The following is a 22,805-nucleotide window of genomic DNA, read 5'->3' on the forward strand; positions in this document are numbered from 1 at the left end:
TATACATTATAGGATATACTATGTCCTTTATTTTATTTTATTTTATTTTAAAGGCAGTTGTTTCGGACTTTCGGCCGCTTTCTTGACCAACTCCGAATAAAATATTTAAATTATGGTGACTTGTAAGTTGTAACAGCCTTTTATATATGAAAACATTTTTTTTTTGAAAAGTTATATATGAAAACATAATATAAGAAGTATTGGGATTAATTCTGGGTACGGGTGGAAATTAAATTAATTTTATGAACTATAATCTATTGGTATATATGATCTTTTTGGAGAAGGCGACCAAGTAGTTTCTAGCTACTAAATTTAAGTTTTCCTTCATTATCATGGCAAGAAATATTTCACCAGAACTTGGTGGTTCTTTCCCGGTGCCTTGTGTTCAAGAATTGGTCAAAGCATCACCGGAAATCATCCCTCCGAGCTACCTTCGTGATGATATAGAACCTACTGCTCCAGCACAAAACCAAATTCCAGTGATTAGCATGGCAAACTTGCTGAAAGGAGATAACGAGGAGCTGAAGAAGCTGGATACTGCAAGCAAAGAGTGGGGATTTTTTCAGGTTTGTGTTCATTATTTGTTCTGTTTTCAGTAGAATCTAGCTTTCAGAGGTCATATCAACCATTCCCCAGGTAGAATTTGGTATAGTCAATCTTTGTACAACAATAGATCTCTTGTGTGGATGCCAGTAAAAGGGTAAGTCCAGCAAATAGTGGCTAATGGATTGTTGGGTGGATGCCTGAATGGTCAAGTTCAGTACCCTGCCTATTGAAAATGTAACAAATATAAAGAAATATAATTGCATCTTGGATAGGAGCTATATCTTGCCCAAACAAAGTTTATATTTTCTACACTCAATATAGTCATAGTGATCTTACTCAATTTAGCCCTAAATGACTTTTTGTGCTTACTTTAGTTTTTGACTTTGATTATTTTACTCAATTTAGTCCTACATTAGGAATTCCGTTTGTTGACTATTAGTAATAGGGTTAATATGGTAATTTTTTTTTTGTTGTTGTCAGATTACTCTACTAATTAATTTCACCCTCCTTCTTCATCGATTAAATTTCCCCTATTAATCTGACAAAAAAAAGAGGAAAATTATCATATTAACCTTACTATTAACCGGCAACAAACGGAATTCCTAATTGAGGACTAAATTGAGTAAAATCATCAAAGCCAATGACTAATTTAAGCACAAAAAATCATTTAGGATTAAATTTAGTAAAACCAGTAAAAGACTATATTGAGTATTAACTCCTAAGTAGTGGTAAGCATTTTATTTTATCAAGATATTATTCAAGAATTTATTTTAATATTTGTGTGGCAGCTAATAAACCATGGGGTGAGTTCTTCCTTGGTCGAAAAAGTGAAAACTGATACAAAAGATTTCTTCAATCTCCCGATGGAAGAGAAGAAGAAGTTCTGGCAAGAGCCCGGAGATCTTCAAGGATTCGGACATGCTTTTGTACATTCCGAGGAGCAAAAACTTGACTGGTCGGATATGTTTTATGTCATCACTTCCCCATCTTGTTTGAGGAAATCAAATTTATTCCCAAATCTCCCTCTGCCGTTCAGAGAGACAGTGGGAATTTATGCGGAGGTATTGAGAAATTTGGCCCTGACAATCATTGACAATTTGGCAAAAGCTCTGGGGATTGAGCAGGAACATGTACGAGGATTGTTCGAGGAAGGGATGCAGTCTATGAGGATGAATTACTATCCTCCTTGTCCCCAACCCGACAAAGTCATAGGACTTAATCCTCACTCTGATGCCACTGGGCTTACAATCTTGCTCCAGCTCAACGAAATGGAAGGTCTCCAGATCAAGAAAGATGGCATGTGGGTTCCTGTTAAACCACTCCCAGATGCCTTTATCGTCAACATTGGTGATATTATGGAGGTCATTCCTGATATTTTGCCTGCACAGGCTTAGCTCAGTGGTTTAATAGATAGTATTTGATAGAAGAGACTAATATTTTAAACTCGGCAGTATGGAGATTATGTCCAAACTGGACATATTCCTTGTGGGCATCGGTATTTGGCCTTGTCTGCTGAGTCACTGAGTTACCGTGACTCTTTCGAGCGCAGGGTCTTTAAGGTTGTGGATTCAATCTTTTGGAAGAGAAAGAATGAAAAATAAATAGAAAAATCAATGAAAGAGCATGACTACACTTGTGCAGGATGTGTATTAATTTATTTTCTTTGATTTAATTGCAGATTCTCAGTAATGGAATTTACAGCAGCGTTGAGCATCGAGCAGTAGTGAACTCTGCAAAGGATAGGCTATCAATTGCAACATTTATGAATCCCAGACTCGATGCAGAATTGGGTCCTGCCCCCAGTTTGATCACCCCTCAAAATCCACCAAAGTTCCGGAAAGTGATACTTGCAGATTACATAAAAGGTTTCTTTGGTCGAAGGCTCGATGGTAAATCTTATATAGATGTTATGAGAATCCATAGGGAATAACGCCCTGAATTTATATAGTAATGGTTAAATTTTATGGTCCAGACATGTCTACTAAAGGTTAAATAATATATTGGTGTTGTGGAATTTTATATATTACTTTAAGCTTGGTAGAGATTCTGTTATTCTCTTGACAAGAATTATTGACTTGTAAGTATTGAAGAGTTTGTTGGAGGATGATACATCTAGAAGACAGTTGTGATACCGTCAGTCGTGGCCATCCTGTCGCACACCCACGATTGTCCGGCGTTGACAGTAGGTGGCTGTTTTTTTTTAAATATTTATTTATTTATAATAAATAATATTTTAATTTTTAATAAATAAAATACATTTGGTTTGAAAAATAAAATAAAAGAGACACATGTCAACTCCTCACAAATTTGACCTGAGACTTGAATGAGCTTTTTTTAAATTTATTTAGGAGATTCAATTGTACTATCCACTTGACTTAGGAGGCCAATTTACACTTTTGTGTGTGTGTGTGTGTATATATATATATATATCAAACCACAAAAAAAATTGTAATTTATGTCCCTCAAAATATGTCAATTATCAATGTCACCCCCTGAATTATTAGTGGTGTAAATGTTGCCTCTCAATTTTCAAAACGATACATATATTGTTCCTCCCAAGTGTAAATATTGCCCCTCAATTTTCAAAATGGTACATATATTGCCCTTCTCATACGATAAGAGAGGGACAATATATGTACCGTTTTAAAAATTGATGGACAACATTTACACCACTAATAATTCAGGGGTGACATTGATAATTGATATATTATGGAGGGGCATAAATTGCAATTTATTTAACCGTAATAGGAAATTTCATAAATACACTTTCAAGTTGTTTAACCGAAATAGGAACACTGGCACAATAATTAGGAAAGCAAGCAAGGAAACACAGGCACAATAATTGTTTCTAGAGACACATTCCTTGTTATCTTTAATGACATTATTATATTATAAGATTTAATACGTTAGTTGAAACATAGCTTTCTTGGTCGGTTTTGTGAAGATCTCGAAATAAAATATGTCCATTAATAGCGATAAAATATGTCAAACATAATTTATAGCTCAGTGTTTTGGTTTGGTACTTTGGTTTAGAGTTTAAGTTTTTAATTTGATTTTTTTTTAAGGTAAACCTAGCTATTTCATTAATTCATAACCTAAAACGTTTACATTAATGATCAATGAAATGGTAAACCATTCCTTACAGTCAGACATAAAAATAATTTTTCTAACTATGTTATAGAAAACTTGAATCGCAGACTGTTTCATAACTATGAAGTTGTGTTCCTTTGAGGAGCTTAAAGCTTCATCAAAGATCTGGGTCTTCGTCATCATTCTTTTTTGCTCGCACAGGATAAGATCAACACTTGTCGAAACTAAACTAAACGATTTATGCTAATGAAAATGAAAAGCTCGTGAAATTAATAGAGTAAAAATGCTCGTGAAACTAACTAGAGAAAAACACAATAATACAGAAAATAAAAAGTGGGTAAAGTCCCCCAATACCTACCTACTATTATTTTATTCAAATGGAGAAAAAACGGAAGAAGAAGATTTGTGGCGGTGGTCGGAGGCGGACGGAGCTGCGACGGTGGTCGGGGCGGAAGAAGAGCGAGAGCAAACATAGCTGGTGGCCAAAACCGCCGGCTCAAAGCTCCATTAGAGCTCCGGCCAGAGGCTGGCAGTGGAAGCCGGAGTTGAGCAGCAGAGAAAGGCTTTTGATTTTAGAGAGAAAAAGGAGGCAGCATTAATTTGATTTTTAATTTGATTTATGTGTTTACTTTTTTACTATTCTTTATTTAGATTTTAGTATTTATAGTTTAGTAATTAGTTCTTTTTTTTTAAAAAAAAAATAACATCTGGTGTTTTGTTCTGTCTTTTCAAACTTCACCATGTGAACAATTGAGCTGCTCGGGTCACCATTGCGTTTTATTCTTTTCTCTTGTATTAAAGACATGGAACATGATTTTAATGTGAATGTGCCTATATAGCATTGGTTTTTGTTCGAAAAGTCTCTAAGCTTGATATCATGGAGAAAATTATATCACCAAAACTTGGGAGTTCTTTGCCGGTACCGTGTGTTCAAGAATTGGCCAAAGAATCGCCGGAAATCATCCCACCACGCTACGTTCGTGAAGATCTGGAGCCTCCGGCACCCGCGGTGAAAGAAATTCCAGTCATCAACATGGCTAACTTGCTTAAAGGAGATAACGAGGAGCTTAAGAAGATGGATATTGCAAGCAAAGAATGGGGTTTTTTTCAGGTATCTATTTCTTAACAATTGTGTCCTGACTAGGACTAATCCATGTACTCCTATAAATCTCTGTTTATGTACTTTGTACATATAATTGATTAAGAGGCTAACCCAGCTAAAATAGTTAAGGATACAAACTTATAACTACAAGGTTATGAGTTTGAATCTCAGTCTTTTTGGGTTGAGCCGGTCAGTTATGAGTAACTTCGGCTGGTTTCACGTCTTGTGGTCCTTTAATTTGTCAGTTAAGATCACAAAACCGAGTTTATCACATATCCTCGAATAGTGGCTGCGGGTTTCTTTTGTGATCCAAAAAAACATGATTGATTGAATATAAAATTCTTTACAAATTATTGTTCTCATCAAATTAGAGTAAAAATTTGTCCTGCCTGCAGCTAATAAACCACGGAGTGAGTTCTTCATTGGTTGAAAAGGTGAAAAGTGACACAAAAGATTTCTTCCATCTCCCCATGGAAGAGAAGAAGAAGTTTTGGCAAGAGCCAGGAGATCTTCAAGGCTTCGGACATGCTTTTGTAATTTCCGAGGAGCAAAAACTTGACTGGTCTGATATGTTTTATATTATGACTCTCCCAACTTATTTAAGGAAATCAGATTTATTCCCAAATCTCCCTTTGCCCTTCAGGTCAATCTTCTCTCTCACCTTCATTTCTTCAGTCTTTGACTAGCCTACACTGCTAAACCATTTTATATATTTATATTGATACAAATTTCTGGTTATTACATGCAGAGAAACAGTAGAAATGTATGCAGAGGAATTGAGAAATTTGGCCATGAAAATCATTGAATATTTAGCAAAAGCTCTGGGAATTGAGCGGGAACATATACGAGGATTGTTCGAAGGAGGGATGCAGGCTATGAGGATGAATCACTATCCTCGTTGTCCCCAACCAGACAAAGTCATAGGACTTTGTCCTCACTCCGATGCTGTTGGGCTTACAATCCTGCTCCAACTTAATGAAAAGGAAGGTCTCCAGATCAGAAAAAATGGCATGTGGATCCCTGTTAAACCTCTCCCAGACGCCTTTGTTGTCAATATTGGTGATATTTTGGAGGTAATTCTTGGCCATGAAATTAAAATTATGAAAAATTGTAATATATGTGGAGCTATGCTACATGTACTCCAAAATTCTACTCTCTCACGTTTACTTCATAATGTAGCAATTAAGGATTAGATATTTTCATCATATGGGTCTCATAAAAAAATGTTTACATCAAGAATTTGTTAGAGAGAGTAGGTGTTGGAAGTAAGGATTGGAAGTTTATGTAGTATTTTTCCTATATGTCCATCTCTTATAAGTCAATTATAAATGTTACCCATCAATTCGGAAGTGATATAAATGTTGTTTCAGAATTGTCCAAACATGTGTTAGGTGTGTATATTGTAGTCCATTCCCAACATGTGTTAGGTGTGTATATTGTATCCATTCCCATTTAGACATTTCAGAATTGAGGGATAATATTTATAACGGGGATGGGCAATATATATACACACCTAACACACGTTCAGACAATTCAGAGACAACATTTATACCCGTTAGAATTGAGGGGTAACATTTATAATTAGTAGCATATAATAAAGGGCATAAATAATTACAATTTTTCCGTAAAATTACTTTCAAGAATAATGAAAATTACCGTTGGGTGTATAATTGTTTTCTTTTTTTTGTTTTTTTTTTTTTTTTAAATTTGTAGATATTGAGTAATGGAATTTACCGCAGCATTGAGCATCGAGCAGTAGTAAACTCGGAAGAGGAAAGGCTATCCATCGCAACGTTTTTTAATCCCAGACTTGACGCAGAATTGGGTCCTGCCCCCAGTTTGATCACACCACACAATCCAGCAAACTTCAGAACAGTGGGAGTTGAAGATTATTTCAAAGGTTTATTTGCTCGAAAGCTAGATGGTAAAGCTTACATTGATGTTATGAGGATCCAAATGGAAGATGATCCTGACAGTTATTCAGTTAATTAATGGAGGAGTTAATACTTCCAATGGTCATCCGAGTATTAGCGATATGATATACCAATTATGATCCTTCGACTTTTAAATGACTTCCAATGGTCCTTCAAGTTTTTAAAAAACCCACATGTGGTCCTTTTAGAACGTCTCGTGGTCATTTTAAATTCGGGTTAATACCAAAATTAAGACCACATGTGGTTATTTTTTAAAACTTAGAGGACCATTGGAGATTATTTAAAAGTTGAGGGACCACAGCTCTTAAATCATTAATACTCGGAGGACTATTGGAGGTATTAACTCATTAATGGAGTGATGCAAAGTAAAAAATAATCTTAGTCAATAAAGACGAGCTGCGTGCTCCACTTGACTAGCTACGTATACATGGACAAGATGATTTCCGTGATTAAATATTATTAGTAAAAACGTATTAATAATAGTGTTGATCAATAAATCAAAAAGTATTATGTTTTTATTAAAAATATATTATTACATATAACAATCACGATTTTACAAAACACCAACTATAAATTTAAAGGTGATTTAAAGTAACTAATATAAAGCTTTGAAGCAAATTAAATACCAATTTTGGTCCGACAAGTATAAGCAAAAGCACACTTTTAATCCACATATTCAATTATTATCAATTTCCATCCAGAATTGCTATTTTTGTGTCAAAATTGATCACGCTGATCACTCATCCGGCTAAAACATGTGAGAATGTGTAATTTGTCCGATCCATTCATATATAATATGCCAATTCCATTAATGTATGAACTCTCATCCAAAATATCCATTGCAATTTAAGTAACATAGCATCCATAACAAAAGAGTTTAATTAATCCAAATCGCTAATTGAATCTAGCTATTTATGTTTGGAATGTAAATGGAAGTATCAATTGAAATGAGAGACATTGCAATCACAATTGAAAGAAAGAAAATGCAAAAGAAACAAGAATGATTTGGCTTTAGGGTGTTTGCAATGAAATTGATTACAAGTTGAATTGGTATTCAAATCCTCAATAATTTTGGATGGATTACAAAGGAGAAGTGTTTTGAGAGGTTTTTTCCAAGGAAAAATTTAGAGAGAGAAGCTAAAGTGAAAAGTTTTCTGAAAATAACCATCTAGGCATATTTATATCCCTAAAATCACGCCAAAATGAACAACTCTTAGCTTTAAGGGTGTGTGGTCACGGTCTACCTCACGCCATGAGTTCCACCATGAGTATTCATCATAGCTCGTAGGTTACAAAGGTCATGGTGGTTCTCATGTCATGACCACGACCGTGACCATCTACTCTGCATAGTAATTCTATTTCTAGGCCATTTTGCACCTTGTAGACTTTCGAATTGGACTTTGTTGTCTTCATAGAAGTATCTATTTCAATTATCTTTCTAATGATGTCTAAATCACTCGATTTGGACATTCCTATGATGAGATATGCTTAAAATACCGAAAAGTCACCAGGCATAAAGCATAGTAGAATGTTGTCACGCTACTACTCACATATGCACATAATACATGATTTTCACTCCAAAATGTATATTTTTTCATCTCGCGTGGTAATGCCTCGCGTGATGATCCAATCCCACATTGTTCCTATTTTGGCTCATCCCTTGATAATTTTTTCTTGGTTTGGTCCTTTGTACTTAATATAAGAAATACAAAAGTGTCTAAACATTAGCACTTCAACTCAATTTATAGCAATTAACACTACTACAAAATTGGTTTACTACGGCACTTAATAGATGGCGGTTATTTAAATAATCACCGTCTAATATAGTTTGTGATATTACGTCACATAATAGATGGCGATTATTTAGATAACCGCCGTATATATCTTAATTAATTTTTTTACGTCACTTATTAGACGACGGTTCTTTGAATAGCCGTCGTATATACCTTAACTCATTTTTTACGTCACATAATAGAGGGCGGTTATTAAATAAACGCCGTATATATTTAAATTAATTTTTTATTTTGTTTTTAATTGATGTAAATACGGTGGTTATACAATTAACTGCCGTATATACCTTAATATTTTTTTTTTTACCTTAACCACATATACATTAATGTAAATATTTTATTTTAGTTTTTAATTTGACATATATACTGTGGTTATACACACACCACCGTATATACGATAATTTTTAAAAATTAATTTTGATTGTTTATAATATATACCTTAAATAAGTTATCTAAAAAAATATAAAAGAACTAATAAGTTAACTTAAAAAATAAGTTAACTAACTAAAAATAATATATCGGTTAAATTAATTACACCAACCGCCCTATATATATTTTCTTTAAAAATTTTGTAGATTAGGGCGGTATACGTATTAGTTTTTTGGCGCTCTTTTCATTACTAAACTACGTAGGATTAATTAGGGCTGACTTTATTTTTGATCAATTACATAATCTATAGCACAACACATATTATTTTCTAAAAAAACTACATAATCTATAGCACAACACATATTATTTTCTAAAAAAACTAAACTGCGTAGGATTTTACACATATTATTTTCTAAAAAAACTAAACTGCGTAGGATTTTAGACATATTATTTTCTAAAAAAACTAAACTGCGTAGGATTTTAGGGCCCTTATTAAACAAGAACTGCGAACACTGTCGACGGAATCCTCTACGCAGAAATGCACACCACCGTGACGCTGCCGCAACTCACACCACTGCACGCCGCCGTCGCCGCTGCAAGCCGCCGTCGCCACTGCTCAGGTGCGTACCTATTTATATTTTGTATTGTTTTTTTTTACTGAAAATTAAATATAATTTAATAATTTTAGGGTTTATAAATCTTGTGTAGTGTTTTAATAATCTTGTGTATTATGTGATATTGTATGTATTAATATTTTCTTTTCAAGAATATATGTTATTTAATTATTTGTGAATTTCTTTTTCTCTAGCTAAATTACTTGTGTATAGATTTATTTATGCATAGAAGGTGTTTGATAAAATGTTTACAAGAACAAAAGAAACCAAAATTAACAAGTAAATAATTAAATAAAACATTAGGGTAGAGCGGGACAAAACGGTTTGATTTAGTTTAAAAACTGAAAAATCGAATAGTTTTAATATATTATATCTCCAATTTTGAAATTTCATTCCAGATTTACTGGAATGAATTCTCCAATTCATTCCAGTAAATCTGGGGAATTTCATTACTGGAATGAAATTCCAAATTGGAAATTTCATTCCAGTAATGAATATTCATTACTGGAATGAAATTCCCAATTTCATTCCAAATGGAATGTTGGAATTTCATTCCAGATTTACTGGAATGAATTCCAATTCATTCCAGTAAATTTGGAATGAAATTCCAAAACTGGAGATTCATTCTAATTTATTTTTTATTTTAATTTGTTTGAATTGTGAATTTGTTACGTTGGTATTTAGTTGCTAATTAAGTTAATGTTTTAGGAAGTTCTTTTTAATGGATAAAAGTTGGATAGTAGCATCTCGTATTAGTGCTGAGTATGAAGATGGGGTTAAAATTTTTTTAGAATTTGCAAAAAAAAATCTTCCTAATAATTGCGGGAACTTCCTTTGTCCTTGTACGAAGTGTTGTAGTTAGGAATCTATACAGAATTATATTTTATTATAGAATATTGCTAATTTGTTTGAAAACTACACTAAAGAAACAAATTGCCTAAAGAATTTAATGTTAAACTTCTGTTATATTTAACGGAAAGAATTTGGTAAAATTATAAATGATTATGATATATTAGGAATTTAATTGGAGGTTGCACAATAAGAAGAACACAAAGTACAATATGTTATAGCAGACTATTACACTGACATTTTTTTAATTCTAGTTAGGGGTCTAAAATTATTGGCTCTTATTATAAGGGTAGATAAGTGTAGATATAAACCCATGAACTAAACACCACCCAATATAATTATACGAATCTTTTTTTAGAATAAAATAATTTAAATAGAAATAAATGAAGAATTTAGCATTGGACATTTATTTATTTATTTATTTTTTGAGTACTACTGACTCGGTTACAATGTAGTATCTGTTCATAGCTACTTTCTCAACCTACTGAAGCGGTTCATAGCTACTTTCTCATCCTACTGAAGCACAAAGAGTCAACAGTTGCCTCTACTCCCACCATCCATGTGAGAGTGTTAACCGGGACACCGGGTGCCACTAGACCACAAGATCTTTGGCCATTTATTTAGTTGTGCATCGTGCTTTATTTAACTAAGCACAACTCTTTCTTAAAAAAAAAAAACTGAGTATAACTTTAGAGAATATTTTTGAGTTTGCATAATTGCATCACTCCATTATTATAGGGAATATTAACCGTCGTAGTAGCTCATGCTTAATTTATTGCGCTAATTATATCGTGGACCGTGGTTCACAATCATTGTGGACCTCGTATTTAAACGACATTGTTTTGATTAATAAAAACAGACAAATGAAACGGTCACCGTTTCGCGCCATTCACTTTCAGTTCATATACACTGCAGTTACATTTCAACACAATTGCAGTTACATTTCGATATAACTACAGTTTCATTCGATAATATAAAAACACAAATGCGAAACTATTATCCAGTATCAGTTCATATACACTGCAGTTATATTTCAACACAACTACAGTTACATTTCGATATAACTACAATTTCATTAGATAATATAAAACACAAATGTGAAACTGTTATTCAGTATCAGTTCATATACACTGCAGTTACATTTCAACACAACTACAGTTACATTTCGATATAACTACAGTTTCATTCGATAATATAAAAACAAATGTAAGGCAGTATCTTTTGAGATAAACTGTAGTATCAGTTACGGAACTCCGTCTCTCACTTACTGAAACGATGTCGTTTTGTGACCACGGTCAACGGTATAACGACTGAATTTATTGACTCTCCATCACATCATTAACTGTTAGGACTATCTTCCATTTGGATCCTCATAACCTCAATGTAAGCTTTACGCTCAAGCCGTCCAGCAAATAAGCCTTTGAAATAATCTTCAACGCCCACTGTTCTGAACTTTGCTGGGTTTTGTGGTGTGATCAAAGTGGGCGCAGGACCAAATTCTGCGTCAAGTCTGGGATTAAAAAATGTTGCGATGGATAGCCTTTCCTCTTCCGAGTTTACTACTGCTCGATGCTCAGCACTGTGGTAAGTCCCATTACTCAATATCTGCAAATAATTATTGCAACAAATTTAATTTTCTTTACTACTGTTTTAATTCTTGAAAGAAATTAAGTTTCATAGTCAATCACTCAATTGAATTGAATTGCCTCTATGATATCCCCAATATTGACGATAAAGGCATCTGGGAGAGGTTTAACATGAATCCACATGCCATCTTTCTTGACCTGGAGACCTTCCGTTTCATTGAGTTGGAGCACGATTGTAAGCCCGGTAGCATCTGAGTGAGGATAAAGTCCTATGACTTTGTCTGGTTGGGGACAACGCGGATAGTGATTCATCCTCATAGCCTGCAACCCTTCATTGAACAATCCTCTTATGTGTTCCTGCTCAATCCCCAGAGCTTTTGCTAAATAATCAATGAGCGTCATGGCCAGATTTCTCAATTCCTCTGCGTACATTTCCACTGTTTCTCTGCGTGCATGTAATTAACCAACAACTCATCGTTTCTATTAGAATCACACATTTACCACTAAGCCAAAAGTTGTGGCTAGTAGCGAAAGTCCCTTGACTTTACTCTGATATCAATTGTTAAGATTAAGTATTATGCCAAAAGTCGTGGCTTACCACAAAGGTCCTGTAACCTGATTCTGATACACTTATTAGGATCAAACGCTTACCATTAGACTAAAAGCTATATATAACTGGTAGCAAATGGTCAACTTTATTTCTTTATAGATCGCTATCACATTTTCACATTTTCGAGATGTTGGCCTTTATTGACCTCTACCCAATAATATCCAGGTACTGGGTGCTAAACTTAGCCTTTACCAGCCTCGCTTAATAATTCCCAAGCAATTAGGTGCTAGACTTGACTTTTACCAACCTCCGTCCAACACGGTCTATCAATTTAGCCTAATAATTAAAAGAGCCGAGAGATGAAAGTAAGAGGGAACACCTGAACGGCAAAGGGAGACTTGGGAATAAATCTGGTTTCCTTAAATATGTTGGGAGAGTGATAATATAAAACAAATCACACCAGTCAAGTTTTTGCTCCTCAGAATGCACAAATGCAGATCCAAAGCCTTGAAGGTCTCCTGGCTTTTGCCAAAACTTCTTCTTCTCTTCCATCGGGAGATGAAAGATATCTTTTGTTTCAGTTTTCACTTTTTCGACCAATGATGAACTCACTCCATGGTTTATTAGCTGCAGCACAAATTCTTGCACTAATTTCTTGTTGGGAAGTGGTTGATATATGGATGATAGCTAATTTGATTAGTCAGTTTGACCAGTCAAACTTAGTCAAACCAGCCAAAATTAACTTACTAAATACGGTCTGACCTCTTTTCAAAAGAGTTAATTTCATTTTTGGTCCTAGATTTATAGGTGGCATTCCACTTTTAGTCCTTTTTTTTCAAAACATCCACTTTTGATATTATTGTGGCATTATCATTTTTGGTCCTCCATCAACAAAACAGTTTAAATTTTGTCAAATACAAGAGCATTTCAGTATTCAATTTTGATTTTGTTTCAAAAAATAAATATAAAAAATATAGCGGGTCAACTTACTTTGTATAAAAAAGATTAAAATGTCATTGTATTTAACGACATTTCAATGATTTTCTTGACGAAGGACCAAAAATAGTCATGCCACAATAATACTAGAACCAAAAGTAGATGTTTTGAAAAAAAAGAACTAAAAGTGAAATGTCACATATAAATCTAGGACCAAAAATGGAATTAACTCCTGTTCAAAACTATGATATTGAAACTAAAGGAGAGTAAACAATCAACAGTACACATACCTGAAAAAAACCCCATTCTTTGCTTGCAATATCCATCTTCTTAAGCTCCTCGCTTTTTCCTTTAAGCAAGTTAGCCATGTTGATGACTGGAATTTGTTTCACCGCCAGTGGCAGAGGCTCCAGATCTTCCCGAACGTAGCGTGTTGGGATGATTATTTCTGGGGATTCTTTGGCCAGTTCTTGAACACAAGGTACCGGCAAAGAACTCCCAAATTTAGGTGATATATTTCTCTCCATGAAATGATCGAAGCCCAGCTAGCTTAGCTTAAACTTAGCAGAATATACTTGGTTGCCTTTTCAATATATATATATATATATATATATATATATATATATATATATATNATATATATATATATATATATATATATATATATATATATATATATATATATATATATATATATATATATATATATATGAGGTCACCTATTTATGTGAGATTGTGAGAACAAATTTTGTGCATCAATTTAATAAATTTTAATGGTCTAGATCGATTGACACACCCACTTCGTTCGCACATATTTAATCACCGTTCGCATATATTTCAAACTTGAAATCTTAATCAATCTAGACCATTAAAATATTGTGAGATTAAATCTTGTGCATCAATCTAAAAAATTTTAATGGTTTGGATTGATTGACACACTTAATCACCGTTTGCAAACATTTAATCACCGTTCGCACATATTTAATCACTGTTCGCACATGCTTCAACTTTGAATCTTAATCAATCTAGACTATTAGAATTATTACATTAATGCACAAGATTTGATCTCAAAATCTCACCGAAACAGGTGATCTCATATGATCCTAATATATATATATATATATATATATATATATATATATATATTTATTTATTTATTTAAAAGCCGGCCTGCAACCAAATATAAAATTGTAATTTAATTTTTAATTTTTTCTATGGTTGACATAGGTTTTTTTTTTTTTTGAAAATACCTAGGGTTTTAATTAGTTCTCTTTCTCATTTGTTTTTTTTCGAAATTATGACTTTTCGTTTTCGTCTTCTCCTCTCACCAAGTAAGATTTGTTCTTCTTCACGATGTCACAATTACAAGCTCAATAAACATGAATTCAAGTCAAACATAAAATTCATCATTCAATTCGCATCTACTCCATCAAATCTACTATTAGTGGATCAGACTAGATTGGATTTACTTCCCTTCCATATGCAGACACAAATGAAAATTTTTAAATCCACCTTTTATGAATTAAATGTGAATTTATCCCAAATTCGTTCTCATTTATTCTGCACTCACCCTTATTTTAACGGGTTTTAATTTTCTATATATTTTCAACCCTCGTTAACTTTTTGTGACCACAATTTAACTCTAGTTATAATATCTACTAACATAATTATACCATCATCATTAATTGGGATGAGACTCAAACCTATGACCCTNTATATATATATATATATATATATATATATATATATATATATATATATATATATATATATATATATATGAGGTCACCTATTTATGTGAGATTGTGAGAACAAATTTTGTGCATCAATTTAATAAATTTTAATGGTCTAGATCGATTGACACACCCACTTCGTTCGCACATATTTAATCACCGTTCGCATATATTTCAAACTTGAAATCTTAATCAATCTAGACCATTAAAATATTGTGAGATTAAATCTTGTGCATCAATCTAAAAAATTTTAATGGTTTGGATTGATTGACACACTTAATCACCGTTTGCAAACATTTAATCACCGTTCGCACATATTTAATCACTGTTCGCACATGCTTCAACTTTGAATCTTAATCAATCTAGACTATTAGAATTATTACATTAATGCACAAGATTTGATCTCAAAATCTCACCGAAACAGGTGATCTCATATGATCCTAATATATATATATATATATATATATATATATATATATATATTTATTTATTTATTTAAAAGCCGGCCTGCAACCAAATATAAAATTGTAATTTAATTTTTAATTTTTTCTATGGTTGACATAGGTTTTTTTTTTTTTTGAAAATACCTAGGGTTTTAATTAGTTCTCTTTCTCATTTGTTTTTTTTCGAAATTATGACTTTTCGTTTTCGTCTTCTCCTCTCACCAAGTAAGATTTGTTCTTCTTCACGATGTCACAATTACAAGCTCAATAAACATGAATTCAAGTCAAACATAAAATTCATCATTCAATTCGCATCTACTCCATCAAATCTACTATTAGTGGATCAGACTAGATTGGATTTACTTCCCTTCCATATGCAGACACAAATGAAAATTTTTAAATCCACCTTTTATGAATTAAATGTGAATTTATCCCAAATTCGTTCTCATTTATTCTGCACTCACCCTTATTTTAACGGGTTTTAATTTTCTATATATTTTCAACCCTCGTTAACTTTTTGTGACCACAATTTAACTCTAGTTATAATATCTACTAACATAATTATACCATCATCATTAATTGGGATGAGACTCAAACCTATGACCCTCATTAATTTTTAATAAGTACTACGTAGCTTTTTAACCATTCTAGGCCTCTAGCGCATATATAAAAAGACACTTGGATCTAGATCTGGCAATTCGTGTATACGGGTTCGTTAACGGGTCGACACGATAACGACACAAACACGATAAGGCTAAACACGAACACGACACGTTAAGGTTAACGGGTTCAAAATTGTAACACGAACACGAACATGATTTGTTAACAGGTTAAACGGGTTGACACGATAGACACGTTTTGTTAACATGTTTCGGATCGTATCGACACGATATGACACGAAACCCGTTTAAATCCGCTAAATCTATTGATATATTAAAAATTATAATTTAAAGTTAAGTTATATATATATATATATATATATATATATTAAAAAAAAAAGAAATAAATCATACAATCCAATCCATCAAACAAACTAAAAAAATATTCAATTTATAACATTCATAAAATTATAAAATAACTATCTAAAAATCATAATTAAAGAAGTCCATACTAGTTTTTTGAATAAAATTGAACACAATAAACATTTAAATTTCAGATTGTTGAATATCAATAATTGGTGTATTGTCTTGACCTAATGTAGTAAATTCATTCTTAATCATGTTCGTGATATATTTTGTAAAGACAATGGTTTTACCTAAATGACAATGGTTCTTAGCAGGTTCTAAATAGGTCTGTGTAAACGGGTTCGTGTAAACGGGTTAACACGATAATATTAACGGGTTAAACGGGTTCTTAATAGGTTTAACGGGTTGACCCGTTAAAACACGAAAACATAACAGGTTCTTAACGGGTCAACCCGTTAATGACCCGTGACATGTTAAAGCTAAACACTAACCCGTTATTTTAGTGTCCGATTTCATATCGTGTTAACGGATCGTGTTCATAATTACCAGGTCTACTTGGATCCCACCGGCATATAAAGCGACGTAACACAGACCCACAGTGTGTGAAGACAAAAGCAAATACTAACTCATGTTCATCATGCACGACTTCTCTGCCACCAAATCTCATACAAAACGCGCTATATCATGCTCCGTATTTATCTTGAGTGTTCCAAGATTTTGATACAACACTCAAGATTTTTTGAAAGAAAATCTTGAGTGTCGACCGACACTCAAAAGATTTTCTTTCAAAAAATCTTGAGTGTCTTATCAAAATTTAATACTAATGATGTGACATTTTTTGTTTGACAAAATAATGATGTGACAATTGGTTATGTGAAAATAGATGAAATGAATAAGAATAGAGTAATACTACACATACTTACACATTTTATTCAATTGGCAAAAATTTGTGTGAAACCGTCTCACCATTAGACGGGTCGGGTCAATATGCAAATGTAACACTTATATGCATAAATGTCATACTTATATGCTCAAATGTAATACTCCGTACTAATAAGGAATAAAATTTTTGTTACTTATAAGAGTAAATGTAATACTTTTAAGGGAAAATACAATACTTTTACATTTTGATTTAAAAGTATTATATTTGCCTTTATAAGTAAGGGGAGTTTTTTCTCAAAATGGTCCCTCGACTATTGCTCATTCTCAATTTTGCATTTCGACTTTCAATTGCACCTAGTGTGGTCCCTCGACTTTCAAAAACTCACCCAATTTGGTCCTCCGTTACATATTCCGTCAAATCAGTGTTAAATGGAGGGCATTTTCGTCAATTTACCTATTGTTAGCCTAATAAACATTGAGAAATAGTTGAGAGACCATTTTGAGAATAGTCAAGGGACCATTTTGGAAAAAAACTATTTTATTTATTTTATTTTTGTTTATTTTCATTTTTTAGACTCTATAAAATTAGAATTTCTATACATTTTTTTCTTACAAATATAATTAGTTAAAATCGCGCAATCCAACCTCAAAATTTTTAACTTTCTTTACAGACTTTTCCCCTCTAAATATACAAACTATTCCTATGAAGTTTTACAATAAGTTCCGTAAATTTCATAAATACTCATATACTTCTTCTTTTTTTTTAATTTTTTTTTATGTTCATAGACAATCAATCACTATGTAGTATCACATTAAATATTACTTTTACCATTGAAAATAATTTTTTTTTCAAGCGTAGACACCCAAAGAGTGTACAATGTAGGGAAAATATTGGACTGAAAGTTAAATTTTTCTAGTAAACTTCTCAGGTAAGTTGAAAAGTAAAATCTCGTCAATGTTTCCTGCAATATTTTCTGTATTTGTTTTCGAAGTAATTATTAAATTTTATATTAATTTATATTATTTAAGATATTGTATGACATCTTTTATATGTTTTCCTCTTCTCATTTTTTTATTAATTATTATTTTGTAATGTGGACACATTATTTTTAATAATTTTGATTTAATTAAATTATACCTTAATTATAAAAATCCTAACTAATAATTTTAGTATATTACACGGGACATAATAATTATTATAAATAATGTTTAATAATTGTCAATTTGTATTCAACAATAAAATTTATAGTTAATTTTTAAGTCAATCATAAAATCTTTTGTGTTGTGGGCACATTATTTTTAATTATTTGAGTTTAATAATATTATATCTTATTTATAAAAAAATCCAAAGTAGTATATTTAATACTACGGATGTGACTAAGAATTATTTTAATGGGTGCTTAAAAAATGAGTATTTATAAAATTTACGAAACTTATTGTAAATTTGCATAGAATAGTTTGTATATTTAGATATAGGGAAAAAGTCTATAAAAAAGTTAAAAAATTTTAGGATGGATTGCACGATTTTAACTATTTATATTTATAAAAAAAATGTATAGAAATTCTAATTTTATAGAGTCTAAAGAATGAAAATAAACAAAAATAAAATAAATAAAATAGTTTTTCCCAAAATAGTCCCTTGATTATTCTCAAAATGGTCCCTCAACTATTTCTCAATGTTTATTAGGCTAACAATAGGTAAATGGACGAAAATGCCCTCCACTTTAACACTGATTTGATGGAATATGTAACGGAGGACCAAATTGGGTGAGTTTTTGAAAGTCGAGGGACCACATTAGGTGCAATTGAAAGTCGAAATGCAAAATTGAGAATGAGCAATAGTCGAGGGACCATTTTGGGAAAAAACTCTAAGTAAGGGACACTTGTCAACATTACTTATTATGAAAAATATATTACTTTTTCTCTTATAAGTTGTTGGGAAACTGTTTGGAAAAAATTAGAAATATTACTACGAAAATAATATTTCTGGGAAAATAACAATGAGAAGAACGAAAAGGATAAACGGAAAGGGTTAACACGAGTCAAGCGAATCACTCTTTTCTTAAAACCTTATTTGCTACCTCCCAAAAGTGCTAGGAGCGTTGTAGCCTAGGTTTCCCAGATAAAACATGTTACGATTCACAGTTTAGGCACCCAAACTGATGAACCCAGTGAACTAGAGCAATAGGTATGAACACAGTTTAAGAAAGGAGTAGAAGCAGAGTTTCGAGAGAGAAAACAATATGTTGTGTGTGTTGCCTTGTTGTTATTATAAATCTCCTTCTTCCACCAACGAATATATATAGGGGTTGAAGATTAAATAGCAATTAACCATGGCATTAATTTGATAATTAAATCAGATTTTTAACTTCTGAAACAGCTGACCATTACTTGAGATTTAATTCAAAATTTAAAAATTAGAATTAATACGGAATTAATTCTGTAACAGATGAATTAAGTCTTTGAACAGTCACAAACGAGAACATGAGGAGTAAACCCGAGGAGTATAAGAGGGGCGAAGGCTTAAGACCGAGTCGTCTTGGTCTCTAGTACTCTAAATTAAGGGATACATGAATACAGAATGAGCTGGAAGTCAAACTGATAGAAAATCTACATCGGGATATTTTACATTTATTGGGAGTAACCTAGTAACATGGCGAAGCAAAAAAACAAAAGGTGGTAGCAAGATCGAGTGCAGAGTCAGAGTTAGAGTTTCATGGAACCATAGCAATTACAAATAATCTTGTTCAGCATGACAGACATAAACATGTGGAAATTGATCGACACTTCATCAAAGATAAACATGTGGAAATTGATCGACACTTCTGTTGGTCCCAAGGGGATGGGGTACAAGTCTAGAAGGGGGGGGGGGGGTGAATAGACTTGTATAAGATTTTGCAAATCTTTTCGACCTCTCGTGTGTATTGAACTTAGGATGTTTAGGTTCGATACCTCACGAGGTGAAGACAAAGTTTTATGCACAGCAGAAATGTTATCCCCTTTTAGTTAGCACGAGTTTGAGTTAGTTCGAGAGGTGTGTTTATATGTAGTGCAATCGAGAGGTTAGCGAGAGATAAAAGCAGTAAGTAAATGCAAGAGAGATTTTTAAGTGGTTCGGCCAACCTGCCTACGTCCACTCTTCTTCCAGAAACTCCCTGGAAGGATTGCACTAAAAACTTCCCTTTTTAGTACAATATCGAGCGCTTGAGCTTTGATCACGAAGCCCGCCTCAAGCCTCAGGTTTTTCGCCCCGCTTCTTGTTACTCCACCTCCCTGGAAGGATTGCACTAAAAACTTCCCTTTTTAGTACAATATCGAGCGCTTGAGCTTTGATCACGAAGCCCGCCTCAAGCCTCAGGTTTTTCGCCCAGCTTCTTGCTACTCCACCTCTCGAGCACTTGACCTTTGATCACCAAGCCCGCGTCAAGCCTCAGGTTTCTTTCACTCGGACAGCTGCCAGGTTACTCCACCTCTCTTGCTTAATCCAAAGCAAGGTGTTTTTGGTTGTCACAGTTGAATGTAACAGACTCCAATCTGACCACAAGCTATCGTTGAATCAACTTCGATGTAGAGCAGCTTCGGTCACCTTCTGGATGTATAACAGTTTAAGCTTTGTAACTCTCTTGAAACACTAAGATGTGTTTTCTCGCTGTTTTGAATATCAGGATGATATTCCAAGTTGAGCACTTGCACTTGAACGTTTTAGACAGACACTTCTTAAGAATTTCGAACCTCTTTTCTTTTTAACTCCTTTTTCTCTCTTTTTCCCCTTTTTTTCTTCTGTGTCTTTACGTCCTTTTATATGAGAGTAGAGGAATAATTCCGTTGGAGGGAAAATTATTCCGTTTGAAATTTGTCTCCCATGCTGATCATGGGTCTTGCATATTTTCAGCATATTTCATGGAGTGGTGATCTTGTAACTTGAACCTTTTGTCTTGTAGTGAATATTCCATAGTTCATTTTCTTGAGTCCATGCTCCACTTTCGTCTTTTGGTAAAAGTTACTCTTTTTATATTCCCATTATTCCTTGTTTGTAGGGAATCAGACCACTTCAGCATTGGTGCACCTTTTGACCGTTTGTGGTGGAAATCTGACGTGTCCTCCATTTCCGTCCATTTTGAAATCTTCACGTTCGGCACCTCTTCATTATTTTATCTCCATGATATTTCTTCTTTTCCAAGCTTTAAGTATGCTTCCTGACCATCATTCAGCTTTGTTGGAGAATTGTTAGTGTATCGAGACCAAGGTTGATATCTTGATTGCTTGATGTCTCGTACTCAAATATCGAGAGGTCTATCTCTCGAACTCTGTTTATGTCTCGAACTGGATGACTGTATCGAGAGGTCCTACCTCTCGAACTCTGCTTATGTCTCGAGACTTAGTTGATGTCTCGCAGACCCTTATTCCTCCAGTGTTGTCCCATGCTTTCTTCTGATCTGTCTATATGATTACAACACGAGACTTCTAAGGTGTTCAAACAAATTTACCTCAAGCTTAAATGTTTTCCGAGTTGAGCTCAAAGTTACCCGGTTGTATTTTTCGCTCTTGGTTTACTTGTCGAACTTACAACGTTTTGCCTATGCATCGAGACTTGGGGATTTCTACTTAACAGTTGGTATCATCAAAACCTATTACATGATGTTCCTAACAATTTCCCCCTTTTTGATGATGCCAACAACTTATACTTACTCTATATGGCTGATTTGATAGAAAGAATTAACATAGATTTTATTTTTCAGCGCATATGGTAAGTTTGACAAATACTCTACTAAAACATGAATAATAGAACTCACGCAACACCCCCAGCAAAAGATATATATATGATTATAAAAGGGAATGTTTACAAAGCAGAGTTTTAGTAGAAAAGTTTAAAAGAAATAAGACCAAGAACAACATAAACATCAATACATTGAAATAAGATGGAGTTTGGACCACGAGAGCTTACTTCTTGTTGGCTTTCCTTTTATTGTTAATGGCTTCTCGTGTCTTGATGGGGTCTTTCGGATTTACCAGGCTTAAGTATTCATCTGTGACATCTAGATGCCTGTAGTTCCTGTAGGCTTCCCCCACGAACTCACCATCAATTACTCCATCTTTCCACCAGGCAATGCATTCTTCTGGAGACATATTGCTGTGTGTAGATATCCCAGTGGTTTTCAGCAGCTTGAATATCTCCAGGGTCAGAATTTGTTCAGTGTCTTCTCTGTTCCCAAACTTAAAGCTTGTCATGAGAAGATCTATCTTCCTTTCTTCTTCTGACTGTTGTTCTTGTCTTTTTCTTCTTCTTTCTCTGTCCTCTTCTCTCCTTCTCTCCATTTCCAGTGTGCGCTGAACCCTTAGGTTTTCTGCCTTTTTAGCATCCTCCATTGCTTTGCTCATGATTCTTGGTATTTTTGGAGGTGGTCCAGCCGGTTCA

At 33.4% G+C, this 22,805-nt stretch overlaps 3 protein-coding genes across 4 annotated transcripts; 2 read left to right on the forward strand and 1 right to left on the reverse strand.

Moving 5' to 3' along the window:
- Positions 1 to 205: 205 nt before the first annotated feature.
- LOC116033674 (protein SRG1-like) lies at positions 206 to 2,650 on the forward strand. Its single transcript, XM_031276430.1, has 3 exons — positions 206 to 566; positions 1,335 to 1,907; positions 2,225 to 2,650. The coding sequence occupies exons 1-3, from the start codon at positions 333 to 335 to the stop codon at positions 2,474 to 2,476; spliced, it is 1,059 nt and encodes a 352-aa protein (XP_031132290.1). The 5' UTR covers positions 206 to 332; the 3' UTR covers positions 2,477 to 2,650.
- A 1,806-nt stretch (positions 2,651 to 4,456) lies between these two features.
- Positions 4,457 to 7,149, forward strand: LOC116033671 (protein SRG1-like). Its single transcript, XM_031276427.1, has 4 exons — positions 4,457 to 4,747; positions 5,134 to 5,381; positions 5,487 to 5,811; positions 6,452 to 7,149. Exons 1-4 carry the CDS (start codon positions 4,514 to 4,516, stop codon positions 6,728 to 6,730), a joined length of 1,086 nt encoding a protein of 361 aa, XP_031132287.1. The 5' UTR covers positions 4,457 to 4,513; the 3' UTR covers positions 6,731 to 7,149.
- Positions 7,150 to 11,439: 4,290 nt separating this feature from the next.
- Positions 11,440 to 13,923, reverse strand: LOC116032050 (protein SRG1-like). Of its 2 annotated transcripts, none has more exons than XM_031274440.1 (4): positions 13,657 to 13,923; positions 12,810 to 13,057; positions 12,079 to 12,325; positions 11,440 to 11,899 (listed from the first exon to the last, which is right to left on the reverse strand). In XM_031274440.1, exons 1-4 carry the CDS (start codon positions 13,891 to 13,893, stop codon positions 11,633 to 11,635), a joined length of 999 nt encoding a protein of 332 aa, XP_031130300.1. In that variant the 5' UTR covers positions 13,894 to 13,923; the 3' UTR covers positions 11,440 to 11,632. The 2 variants fall into 2 exon arrangements, with proteins under 2 accessions (XP_031130300.1, XP_031130299.1); XM_031274439.1 differs by having other exon boundaries at positions 12,001 to 12,325.
- Between the last annotated feature and the right edge of the window lie 8,882 nt (positions 13,924 to 22,805).

The sequence above is a fragment of the Ipomoea triloba genome, chromosome 10, assembly GCF_003576645.1.
Source record: "Ipomoea triloba cultivar NCNSP0323 chromosome 10, ASM357664v1".
NCBI lineage: Eukaryota > Viridiplantae > Streptophyta > Magnoliopsida > Solanales > Convolvulaceae > Ipomoea > Ipomoea triloba.